Source organism: Trachurus trachurus (assembly GCF_905171665.1).
Source record: "Trachurus trachurus genome assembly, chromosome: 17".
In the NCBI taxonomy this organism is placed as follows: Eukaryota; Metazoa; Chordata; class Actinopteri; order Carangiformes; family Carangidae; genus Trachurus; species Trachurus trachurus.
In genome coordinates, this window is record NC_139900.1 from 20336595 (window position 1) to 20350117 (window position 13523).

At 40.6% G+C, this 13523-nt stretch overlaps 2 protein-coding genes across 2 annotated transcripts in view; both read left to right on the plus strand.

The window, feature by feature from the left end:
* LOC311000029 (GTPase IMAP family member 9-like) overlaps positions 1-13523 on the plus strand; it is a gene marked incomplete at both ends in the record, with an annotated part of 17422 nt that continues 3899 nt past the window's right edge. Inside the window, 2 exons of the mRNA XM_083990666.1 lie at positions 1-25; positions 4006-4670. Of these exons, the coding sequence (XP_083846792.1) occupies positions 1-25; positions 4006-4670 (690 nt within the window). The remainder of the gene's footprint in view (positions 26-4005; positions 4671-13523) is intronic.
* Positions 10744-13523, plus strand: part of LOC311000030 (GTPase IMAP family member 8-like) — a gene marked incomplete at both ends in the record, with an annotated part of 24237 nt that continues 21457 nt past the window's right edge. Inside the window, one exon of the mRNA XM_083990667.1 lies at positions 10744-10821. Within this exon, the coding sequence (XP_083846793.1) occupies positions 10744-10821 (78 nt within the window). The remainder of the gene's footprint in view (positions 10822-13523) is intronic.

Below are 13523 nucleotides of genomic sequence, written 5' to 3' on the forward strand. Positions count from 1 at the left end.
ATGTCCAACAGCAAATATGTTGAACGTAAGTAGGCTACTTACAACTCTAATGCAGACTTTCATTGTGAAAGGTCTAACATCGTTTTCTTTGGTTAATGAAGTATCTGATTAGGTTTGGATAGAGGGTGACACAGCTTTGATTTCTGACCGCCTTGATTAGTTTTCATGATTTTTTTTCCCCAATATGTAACTCTTTTATGTCTTTCACTGTGAAACCAACATGTGATGTAAAGAGAAATAATGAGTCTGAAAAAACAAAAAACAAGGAAATGCTGTTTGTCTTCAGTGGGGGCTTCAACCCAACCTGTTTGCTGTCTGTTAGCTTTGGTCCCAAGTTCCTGAATTAAGCAATATTACCCTCGAGGGTAATATTGCGATTATACAACAATTAGGCTACCAACAAAATAAAGCGTATAATTAAATAAATATTCATGTTGATGGACGTTTTGCTCTCAAAATGTAAAGTTTTTTGCGAGTGTGCTTCCCGTTTCCATGGAAATAAATGGGGTCTGACTAATAACTGAAACACAATCAGTCACGTCAGTAGACTCCTATGTGTAATGGAACCTAGTTCACCTCTACAGCAAATAGTCCGAACCTTAGTAACGAGCTAGCAACAGAAATGATTTTCTAGTCCCAGATGAGTGAACTCTGAGCTGACGTTCATGTTTTAACGCGGTCTTGGACTTTCCCGAACTAAATCAACACTGCACAAACTCGCCCAAGTTATGACAAAGATGCCGTTTTTTTTCCTTTCACAGATGTAGCTTCTACAACCGCAAACTCTGCATGTAAATGAAGTTGTAGCGCCGTGTCGCCAACACAGCTGATAGAGAAAGCCGAACGATTACTCCAGATTATTTAAAAGCCCAAAAGGCGCAAGCGAGAGAGAGTGGGAGAGAGAAACATACAGGTAATCACCTCCGTTTTATCCAATGAAATATTCAGCTCCAGGCCATATTTTTAAAAAACATATTCACCGCGATCACAACTCGTGTCTCTCCGACTTTGTAACGTTAGACAATCCTCTCGACTGTAACGGGGAAGTTTACAATAACAAAAAATAAAATAACATAATTGTTCTATTTATGTGACTTTGGCAGCTGTCAGGAACAACCTACAAGAGGTCAATGTAGTTTGTGATTTATTTTCACGAGTAATAAATGACGTTTTTTAAAATAAAAGGGGAAAAATCCATGTTGCCATGGAGATGTGTAAACAACATGACATGGCGAAGTAATATTTTCAGTGATGAGTCAGCCGTGCTGTAAGCAATATTTTTTTTCGTAGGATGAGTCCGGGAAAGTCCCGCCTTCCCTGCCTCTGATTGGCTGGATGAATTCTCCTTCGATTGACGTCATCTCACAACAGTACTGTAGTAAACTAAAATACACACAAGTGAAGTATGAAATGTAATCAGACGCCATGGCGTAGCGGTTTGCGTTTTCACCTGCGGTGTGGTGAATCCGAGTTCGATCCCCGCTGGTTTCACATTTCAAAAAAATTTAGTTTTTAAATTTATATTCCAAGTTTACATTTTGAGTTTGAGAGTTTGAGTGTAATTGTGCCATTGGTTAGGTTTAGGCAATGAAGAAAGGAGTTGGTTAAGTTTAGTAAAAAGACCAGGTAGAGGCTAGACAGGCCAGATAAGTAGAGAGAGTCCAAATTTACATTTTGAGTTTGAGTGAGAAGTGTAATTGTGCCACTGGTTAGGTTTAGGCAATGAAGAAAGGAGTTGGTTAAGTTTAGTAAAAAGACCAGGTAGAGTGTAGACAGGCCAGATAAGTAGAGAGAGTCCAAGTAGATCCAGGCACTTATCACGCTTTGCCGACAGCCTGCGTTTCACAGCCGTTTCACAGCCGTTTCACAACCAAAACAAACAACCAATCAGGCGAGAGCCCTTCTAGCCAATCAGAGTCGAAAATGGAGCCCATCTAGCCAATCAGAGGCGGGAACGGCGGGAAAGGCGGGACTTTCCCGGACTCATCCTACGAAAAAAAATATCGCGTGCTGTAATGCTGATTTGAGCACGTTCTAAATGTCTTATTGACCAATCAGATTGCTTGGTCGGAACTACTTGTTATTGTGACCCGTTCCATCAAAATGAGTCGGAAGTCGCAACGTTCTATTTTTAGATAATCAGCTGATAACATGGAAAACCCATAGAAAATCAAAAAAATTTTTTTTACCCTAATTTCAAAGCAATAACATTCAAAAACAATCTCCCAAAGTTTCACAGTCCAGATAATTGAGAAAAGGCATGTAAATGATGATTAAAGTTGACCTGCAACTTAAACCCTCTGAAAATGAGTGTTGCTTCGGTGCAAAACATGAAATATCTTCTGAACCGTTCATGATAGAGACGAGCTGTAAACTGCATCTGAATCGCGGGATTCTCCGCTTTCCGACGGTCATTGAATGTTGCCTCTATGACGAGAAGGGACGGATACAGAAACAGATGCTAAACCGAGTAGCATCGACGCTAACAGAGCGTAGCATCGATGCTAAACCGAACGTAGCATCAATGCTAACCCGAACGTACACACTTGCACATGTTTTACAAAATGTCAACAAAACATGACAACTTCTGAACCGTTTATGATAGAAACGAGCTGTAAAAAGCATCTGAATTGTGAGATTCTCTGCTTTCCGAGGGTCATTGAATGCTGCATCTATGACAACAAGGTACCGTATAGGGTGCGTGTAATCACGTGGTACAGCAACAGATGCCAGAGTCACTGGCAAAAACTTCAACTGCTATTTTCTCAGGTTTTAGAACAGAATAAGAGAGTGAAAGATCGTAATTCAAATGGCCACATCTCGAAAACCATCAAATGTATGACTCTGACTAGGGTATAATTTTAAAGCTTATTTTCTAATCTTTCCATTGATACCAAAATCTCAACTTTGAAATGTGGGTCACTGTGACTCATTTCACGTATAATGAAAGTTCAGTTTACCTGTGAGAGCTGACATATTCTTATTGTACGGTTGTGTCACCTGACCATAAAGTACATCCTGCAGAAGATATAGGAGTGCAATAAAAGCCATGTCCACAGCCCATTAAAGGGATACGCCAACATTTTTTGTGTGTCTTGCCTCACTCCCGAGTCCATGACAAGCAGATAGACACCATCCTTTTGACTGTGCGTGCAGTAACAAGGGAGATACGGCAGAGCTGGCGCACCGCTAATTAGCTTAGCTCAAACGCTGGAAGGGTTAGCCTGCCTCCTACCCGAGCCGAAATCAGCAGTCAGAAGCTGATTTCATTTTAGCTCCAAACTCTGTAAATATATCACTTTATCGACATTTCAAACATTTTTGGACGAGAAAGTAGCCGTTTAGATCAGCAGTTTGTCGCTGATTTGTCTAATTACCAGCTGTTTACATTTTTGTTCAGACGTTCAGCGCTGCCAGTGCTCAAGCTAGCCGTTGTGACCAACGCACTTCCAGTACTTTCACAAAATAAAACGGCCGTTGCCCTTTACATACAGAAAACCATGATGATAGAATTTGTGCTTTTACTTTGAAATAGGAAGCTAACCTACCCTCGATGTAACGAGCTTTAACTAAAATAAACCATCTCTGCTTGAACCCTCCATTTTGACTGATCTCGTCCTGTTACCGGCATTTGACCGCTCAAGATGCCTTACCGGAGAGTTTTGTCAGCTTTGAGACGAAGATCGGCCCGCCGGTTTCCGTTTAGAGTTGCTGAAGAATTTCTCTGATGACTTTAGGTGGAGGCAGGCTAACACTACCTATGCACTTCCAGCGTTTGAGCTAAGCTAATTAGAGGTGCGCCAGCTCTGCCCGTATCTCCCTCGTTACTGCACGCACAGTCGAAAGGATGGTGTCTATCTGCTTGTCATGGACTCAGGAGTGAGGCAAGACACGAAAAAACAAACATGAAACATTAAAGATGTTCTGATTACTCCACAGTTGTAATACTTAACTCAGAGTTTGTTCTTCATAACATTAATGTGTTTTGAAATTCTCCAACCGCAGCAGACTTCAGGATTGTGCTCATTGGGAAAACTGGAACTGGGAAAAGTTCAACTGGAAACACCATCTTAAGGAGGAAGGCTTTCCGGTCTCAAATGTGTCCTACTGCAGTGACCCAAGCGTGTCAGAAGGAAACAGTAGTTAAGCTTGATGGTCAAACACTGGCAGTTGTTGATACTCCAGGTCTGTTTGACAAAAAGAAAAATGAAGTGGCCGTGCAGGAAGACTTCGTTACATCCATGTCATTGGCTGCTCCAGGTCCTCATGTGTTCCTGGTTGTGATCCAGCTCAACAGATTCACACCAGAAGATCAACAAACAGTGAAAATCATACAGAACGTGTTTGGAGAAGAGGCAGAACGTTATACCATGATCCTGTTCACCCATGGAGATGATCTGGAGGCAGATGGAGTCTCTATAGAAAACTTCATTCATCAAGACGAGGACCTCAGGGACTTTGTCTATCAGTGTCATGGAAGATACCAGGTTTTCAACAACAGAGATAAACATCCATCTCAGGTCCGTGCGCTGTTGAAGAAGATCAACACAATGGTTCAGGAAAATGGGGAAAGCTACTACACCAATGAAATGTTCAAAGAAAATGAGAAAGCCATAAAAGAAGAGATGGAACATCTTCAGAGAGAAAATCCTGATATTAAGCCTGAGGAGGCAAGAAAATGTGCAGAGAAGGATAACTGGTTCAAGAAGAATTTACTGGAAGTTGTTACTGCAGGAGTAGCTGTTGAAATAGCCCTTGCAGTAGAGCTTGGAGCAGCTGTTGGAACTGTGGGGGGGCCAGTGGGAGCTGCTGTGGGGGCTTTACTGGGAGTTGGAATAGCAACAGTAGGGTTAGCTATAGCTGCAGCAATAAGGATGAGGAGAGAAAATACATTATAATCTTTAATATCAATTAGTGACCATGAGCAGATCATTACAGCAATGTTGAAATGTAGCGTTATCTGGGTAACAGTGTAACTCTTCTTTGATTATGTTTTCTTTTTCGTGAGGTAGTTTCTGCTGGAAAGAATGATGAAATAATCAACTGCTGAGGTCATCACCAGCATTTAGTTTCACTGATAATCGTATTATTTAAAATGTGATTAAAGGTTGGGTAGGAGATCCTGGCTTTTTCCCAGGATCTCCTAAACTACCTCAAAACTGTTTGAGCAGGCTACATTTTGAGTACAATCGCCTTCCTTCAGACTTCTTTCCGAGGCCATGCCTCCAGAGCACAGGAACACATGCTTGTTCTTTCCTGCCATAACATTGCTGCAAGTGTTGAATCTAGCAAGCTAGCTTAAAGGTACAGTATGTAAGAAATCTAAAGCAACTGGCCGTAAAATCCTCCTAATATCCCAGCAAGCCAAATGACGTCCAGTTAACGTCGAGCTGACGTCATTCGGTGACGTTCCGGACTAGGCCAAATCGGCGATGTTTTAGACGTCATTTCCAGGACGTCTTCACCAGGACGTCACCTCGACGGCTTTTTAATGACCCTGACCGACCACTTACCGGTCAAATTTATGTCGTCGAGAGGACGTCCTGGTGACCACGTCCTGGAAGTGACGTCCAAATGTCCCCCTAATCAGCTGTGATCTGGCCTATTACTAAACGTTGCTGAAAAGCAATAACGTTCGCGTCATATTAAAACATCCAGAGCGAGAGAAAAGTGCCAAATCAAATTTTTCATTTTACACTATCATTGTCCAAGTTAAGGCAATATGCAATAGGCTACGTGATGACCAATCATATTTTACAAAATGTAGCATTTAATTAATTTCAGTAGCTACAATATTTTTGAAAAATACAGTATAAACAATATTGAAGACACAAAACATTCAAACTGAACTATTTATTGTTAAACAAATGAACAGAAACAACCTTGAACACAACAACACTAATGAAACAAACAACATTTTACAAATTCAATTAAAAATACTCACTTGTGTAAAAATATGAAACTAAACATTTATTTTAAAAACCTTCACTTCAACATTATAAAACTTTATTTAACTTTCGCCAGTGTTATGGGGAGAGGAGAGGGTTGCAAATGACGCCATTTAAGGGGTATCAAAAGCCACATTGTTTGCCGGGTTCCTTTTGTCGTACCCCCCTCCATCAGACCTTCCTGGGGCATGTTTTTTAACAGCTGATGACAACAGCTGACTTGTCCCAGTGTTTGATGGCATCTGTAATACAAAATCAATAACAATGTCAGAGTTTGAAAACTTTAATTCTAGTAAAGTAAAAACATTAATAACAAACAATATTGTAATTACCCAAGACAACAGCATGTAGAGCCGTAGGCCGGAAGGCCATCTTAATCCCCCTCCCCCTCATGTTCATGCTAGCCATCAGGCTGTTTGTGAGCAATCTGAAATAGAAGAAAGACAAAACAATATAAAACTCAGAACAAGAGGCAATAACTGGGAAAATGATGGTAAAGCTGAGTTTTCATGTAGCATTGTTTTTATTCAGTTTGCATAAAGAACATCAGAATTTCATGTACTGAAGAGAGAAGAAGCGATTTAAAGACCAGATGTAAACAGCACTTAAAAAGTGCAACGTCAAGCCCGGAGAACTGGTGAGCATGTCCGTCCACCAAAACACCTGACGGCAGCTGTGGCCCAGTTACAATCCACCCCCTAAAGACTCGAGGGTTGAACCCTCACTGACTTATGTGACGTCAGCTCTAAGTGACAGAGTGTGAGAGTGTGTGAGGGTCCAGATGCTGTAAACATGAATGGAACAGCACTTACACACTCTCACGACACATTACCATGACAACAACATGTTGTGGACTGATAATTTACCTTACTTTCAACCCGCACAACGTGTGTGAGGGGGGCAGACTCAAAACAAAATGTTCCTGGATCAGATCTGATCAAATCATCATCAATAATCACAAACTGCACGTTAATACTGACAGTAAACTTCTTCTACGTTTCTTTTTCGCTCCTGTACATTAACAATAAAGAGAGCGGCAGAGCTCTCTGACTGCATTTGTTTATTTACTTTTTTTTTTTTTTTTTTTTAACACTCACGTTCAGAAGGCTGCCCCTGTATTTGACTTCACAACGCTATGAACTGTGGGTAATTCCCATACCGTAAGTCAGCACTGCTGACTTATGTTAAGGGGGCAGAACGGGCTCATTCACTGACTCACTGACTTGATGATCTGACAACGGAACAGCCCTCACACACTCAGGGACTTCCCGTGAACGCGCCTCTAAGTCAGTGAGTCCATGAGGGGTTGGATTGGAATTGGGTCTGTGCCTCAATGGGACCCAAACACTTGAGGTGAGGACGGTCCGGATGCAGCAAAAAAGACAAAGACCACCCAACAGACTAACTACTGCCAGCAATACCACCACCATATACACCTGTCCCACCTGCAACAGGACGCTTTGGCCGTGAAGGATGTCCTCAATATCCAGAAGTTTCCTTATGACTTTGCGTTGAAATTCTGAAAAGTAATTGCAAAGAAAATGCATCTTATTACAACTAAAATGTGTGTCTTTAACATATTTCCTTAAATAATAGCTGGTTTTCATATTAAGGCCAGGTCAAAACAAAGAAACAAAAATAATTCCACCACCTGGAACAAACTGACAAGAATATGATCAGAAAATCTCTCAACTTTTCTGGACTATCTATGAAGACTGACAGGAGTGAAGCTAACTTCATCCTCTGCTTCAGAGAGAGACAGCCTTGCACCGCAGGTCTCTGCTCGGACTGCAGTGCACGCTGTGAAAATGTTCCGATTGACCTGAATGGGAGCAAAGTGCTACAGTGTGCACAACGGAGACAGAGACCTAGTTCCGACCACGCAGCGAGGAGAACAGCACGTGAGAAAGATTAAGATGAGCTACTGAACGATGAGATTAGTCACTGATGTGCAAAAAGAAACTGAGGTATTTAGAAAAAAAGGCCATATATACTGAGCAGTTGTGTAAATAAAGGCCCCGGCTACTATTTGAGGAAGTATGGCAATTCAATATTTTAGTTGAGCACTTGAGTACAATATAAGGATGTAACAGACAACAGATGGGAGGGGATCTCGTTATTGATGCAATCAAATCACCTCAAAAACATTACATTTTTATACAATTCAACTCATTGTATATGCATGGCTATACTTACTTTCTTGGGACACTGGGAAGGCCGGTGCTTTTCGTTGGCCTCTGGCTGCCCCTCTTCCCTGGTGATGTGCCCCCTGGCAAGCCAACAGCCGCCTTCTTCCTTGGTGAGGTCAAGGAAGTGGTTGGCTGCTGGCTTTTCCTTGGGGATCTCCTCACTATAGTATAAGCACAATGTGAAAAGTAATTAATTACATTATATTTTCAGCAAGTATACATTTTTTTTGCATGGGACATTAGAGTTAAATGAAAAGTATAACTTTTGCATGTAGCTACACCCATCTTGCCTTTGCGGTCACTGAAATAAAGTACTACTGTTATGGTACACTGAAAAGGTTTACCCTTCTACAGAAACCTCCATGCTTATTCTTACATACTACTTACATTAGTCAAACGTTGCTTTATTTGACAAAGCACAATTCACAGTTGGACAACAAACAATACACATATTCACATATTGTACCTTATGCAAAAAACAATTTCAAATTAAGCCAGTGTCTGTAATTGTGAGAGGCCATCATGTGAAACTTACATGCCGTCGCTTGAGACACACAGCAGTTCTTTTGACTGTACTGAATAAGTTAGAATCAGTTCATTAAAATGACTCATGAACTGCTGCTGTCAGGGGCAGGAGGCCACACAGTTGAGCCCGAGAGGAGGGGCCCAGTTTGAACTGCAACAAGCGCTAATGCTGTTAGCATCTAGCAGCAGGCCTTCGCCACCTAGTCAACGACCTAGTTTTCGTAATTCGGCGAGAAAATAACGAAATAGTTAGTTATTATGGTGTGTATTTTCTTATCTGCTATTTGGCTTATTTCAACATAAAAAACAGTATAGTCAAGGAACTTACATGACTATTTTCTCAGCCTCGCTGTGTTGGACTGAGTGCGGTCAAATGCTGCTAGCAGGCCTTTGTGGCCTAGTTTTTTTTGAGTGCGTGTGTACTCTTCTTAATTCGGCTACCACTTTCAACAGTATTATTTTTACTTCAATCAAACTCCGAAATCATGAAAAGGTTACTTACAGAGCTGGTTTACTCGCTGAGTTGCTGAATCCTGTTGATCGACGTTCATCGTGCAGCACCGTGTGTGCGTGTTGGAGAATTGCATCACGTGCTGGGTCGTAGGTCAGATGACGCCCACTTCACCTTTTTTTGTATTTTCACCATACATCCATGATTTTCACCAAGAAGACTTGGTTGTGTGCTCCTTTTGTGTGATTCTTTTTATTATTACGCACTCCCTGTACTTCACTGTTGTTTCCGCTTGTATAATGTCATGTTTGTTTATGTTAATAAAGTTTGATTGAAAAAAAAAAACTCGGTCGCAATCAATCATAGACTGTATCAAATATTGAATATCTTTGACTGTATCAAAGACGGTTTATCTTTGACTGTATGTCGCAAATACGTTTTTTACCACATCACATGAATAAATAAATACATTAGCCTAATATATTTAGAGATATGGTGATATAGTCTCTGACTGGTCATTATATGACTCGATCACGACCCCACTCTCAATCCGTGCGCAAGTAATTGGTTGTGATAGGGTCATATTCTGGGCCTGATCGGACTAGTTGTGATTTGACGTCATAACGACCCAATCGGGCTCTCTCGAACAGGTCCGGGTCCGTCCGTGTTTGCTGGGATGTCACAGAGACTCAGGAATAATGTTCATATAAAATGATGAACTCACCAACAACAATAGTACAGCCAGAGTATTTGCATTAAAAATCTTTTTTTGCAGACTGCAAATCATGTTTATGTTTTGAATTTACGTGTTGGCATGTTGCGCCACCTAGCCCTCTCTCCCAGTCACGGCGGCGTCTCGGTTGCCGAGAGTTTCCCAGCCAAAGATAGCAATGTGTGTTCATTCAGTACTGTCGCTGTTGGCATAAATGAGTCCATGTTCAATCTAAAACATGTATCGGGATCAGAAGTTGCAAATGTGATCACATCGCTCAAAGCCTCCAGAGCTAGGGATATGTATGGGTTGGACACTTCCTTACTGAAAGAAATCAGCCCCTCAATAACAGGTCCACTAACACAACACCTCACCGAGTCAGGGTAGATTCCCAGAATCATGGAAATCTGCTGCTGTTGTTCCTGTTTTTAAAGGTGGCGATCCTTCCCTTACCTCTAACTATAGACCTATCAGCATTTTACCCATTGTATCAAAAATATTTCAAAAATTGGTTGCTAAGCAAATTACACACCACCTCAACAACCGTTCTTTTATGCAGCATCAAATGCAATTTTTGGGTTTAGGACTAACCACTCTACAGAAACTGCCACATGCCACTTTGTTGAAAAAAAGTCATTAATGGACCGGAGGGGGGCATTGGGGGCTGTTTTTCTTGACCTGCGGAAAGCATTTGATACTGTTAATCATTCTATACTATTAAACAAACTCTTGACTTTTAATTTTAAACTGATTAAATTGTACTTATCGTCTCGCTCTCAGCTTGTCAAAATTGACAACAGTAACTCCAACTTCCTGCTGTTATCAACTGGCGTTCCGCAGGGCTCCGTGTTAGGTCCACTCCTGTTCAGAATCTACATTAATGATCTCCCTTCTGTGTGTGATTCTTGTGATATCCTAATGTACGCTGATGACACGGTCATCCTTGGCCATGGGGAGACGGTGGGGGAGGTTGCGTCCAAGTTGACTGATGCTATGGTAAGAATTACATCCTGGCTGAACCAATGCTGTCTACAGCTAAATCTCTCAAAAACTGTTTGTATGCTTTTTTCCAAAAATAACAAAACAAACATAGAACTAGAAATTTTTATCGCTGATGAGAGGCTACAAGTTGTCACCGAATACAAATATTTAGGAGTAGCCTACACATTGACTCAAATCTCAGCTCACTTGATAAGTTGCTCTAATGCTCATTCCACTGCTTTAAAACCTTTGGAATCACTTAACAAACAAGCACTTAAAACACTAGACAAGAAACCCTTTAGACATCACCATTGCCATACCCTGAAAAAGTATAAACTTTTGAGCTGGGACAACCTAATTACATACAAAAATATCTGTCAAGTATACAAGATCATGCAGGGCTCAGCTCCTCCTCCACTATCCAGTTTTATTAAGTTTAAATCCTCTGCTATTAGAACTACGCGAGGTGGTTAAGGAACACCACATTCAGCCAGGCTGTGTTCTCATTCAAAGCATCACATCAATGGAACACAGTGCCACAATCGATCAGAGAATCTCCATCATATCACTCATTCCAAGCAAATGTTAAGAAAGATGTGAGCACTGATGTTGTTATTGTTGTCCAAATGTGTATTTATTAACGTGGACATGCATCACCTTGTTGTCGTCAAAATGTGTATTAATATTATATTAATATTTTATTCCATTGTTGTTCTTTTTAAAGGTTGCCTTGTACAATCTGGCAGAAGGACAGTCAATGAAAACTAGCTTTTTAAGCTAATTCAGGTGCATTTACATGTGTGTTTTTGTATACAATGTTTATTAATGTGCATTGTCCCTTTTCAAATAAACTCAACTGAAAAACTGATAAACTGATGGTCGCTGATTACGATTGAGTGGATTGTGTTGTCTTGGATACGTTGAGTGAGTGAGTTACTTACAAGGAAAAAAATCAATTCTAGAGAAGGATTGGATGGACCGGGGAAAAATATGAATATTATTTTACTAATGGATTTCTTCCTCTCCAACTATCGCAAAGTCTGTAATCATTCATGTTTTATTATATCTGTGGAGTGCCATTTTCTTAGGTTGCCTGATATATTAGAGCGATCTATTGAGGGGTTGATGACCGTGTTGAAGTCTCCAGCCAATATGTTATTTGTGGAGTCACACAGTAAGGGGAAGAAGCTATGAAAATGGGTTGAATCGTCACTGTTGGGGCCATAAATGTTAGAGCTAGGGTGAAAGTAGTGTGGTTGAGAGATACTGTACATTAATGATGATAAATCTTCCTTCATTCTGGGTCAATGATAGATGAGTTGTGGATAAGAGGAAAATTCTTACTTACTAAAATTGAAACACCTCTTTGTTTACTGTTATAAGCTGATGAAGCATATATGTTAGCCTTCAATTTAATGAGATGATTACGGATTTTTTTTTTTTTTTGCTTGATTACAGATACCACTTACATTGCATGTTACCAAGTTGAGAGTTTGCATGATGAGAGATATGTAAGTCTTATTTTGTCACTTTACATAGAAAAGAGTGGTTTGAACATAGAGTGCAATAAACAAAAATAGTAACGCAGACTTACGCAGAATACAAACATAGACATATAAATGTTGAGGGAAATTGTGGAATGCCTTATTGAGCATTAGACAATTAATTTGTTTTGGATAGACTGGAGCGTGAGTTATGCAATATTTCAATTGATGTTAAAAATAGATATTGCAGTAGTCCATTCATTGTTAATAGTTCAGTTCATTATGTTTTTCTTTTCATTTAGAAAAGCCATGGTGTGATTTTTTTTTGCTTTTTCTTCGATATATAGTCTGTCAACGACCAGTGAAGTGAACGTGTGTGTCATTGAGTTCCCTTACTTTGCTTTTAACCAGTTCTTTTTGTTTAAAGTGTTCAAATTTTGCGATATGGGTCTGGGTCCGTTTTCTGGTCGTTTGCCTAGGCGGTGAGCTTGTTGAAATGTTATTTTTTGAACAGCGTCAGGTGGGAATTTGAGCTGAGTAATCATGTCTTTGATTTCGGATTCTGGATTGTCGGGAGTTTTTTCAGGGATGCCGGAGAAGATGAGGTTGTTGCGCATGGATCAAGTTTGTATGTCCAGAATGTTTTGTTTCAACATTTTGTTTTCCTTTGTGACGGTGCACATCTGTTCGGAGAGTGTCTTGTCCGTAACTCAGGGTTTGTTTGTTGCAGGGAAATTATGTTATTGTGAGCGAATTCTAGGCTGATAGGGTATGTTGGTCACTTTTTTGTGTAGTGACATTAACTTAAAATGTTGGTTTTATGAATGTTGGTCTAATGATAGCAGGAGCCACATCTGAACGTGCCTGTGGACTTGGGGAGCCAGGTGGTAGGCTTGGAAGGTGGGAGGTGGCTACTCACCAGGCCACTCACTGTATTCAAGGCTGAGGCTGATGCTAGGATTGGTGGTGTTAAGGTATTGGTGGAAATCTTTCAGCTGTTGTTCAGAGCCTGAAAAAGTGAAAAACAGGTCGTCAATGTATCTTCTGTACCATTTAATATTGGTCCGAAAGGGATTTGTGTTTCCATACATGTACCTCTCCTCCCAGAGACCTAGGAATAAACCGGCATAGTTAGGTGCGTAGGCCACGCCCATAGCTGTTCCTTTTGTATGTCTGTAAATTGTATCCTGGAATAGAAAGACATTGTTCTTTAATGTCCAGCTCTTGAAATCT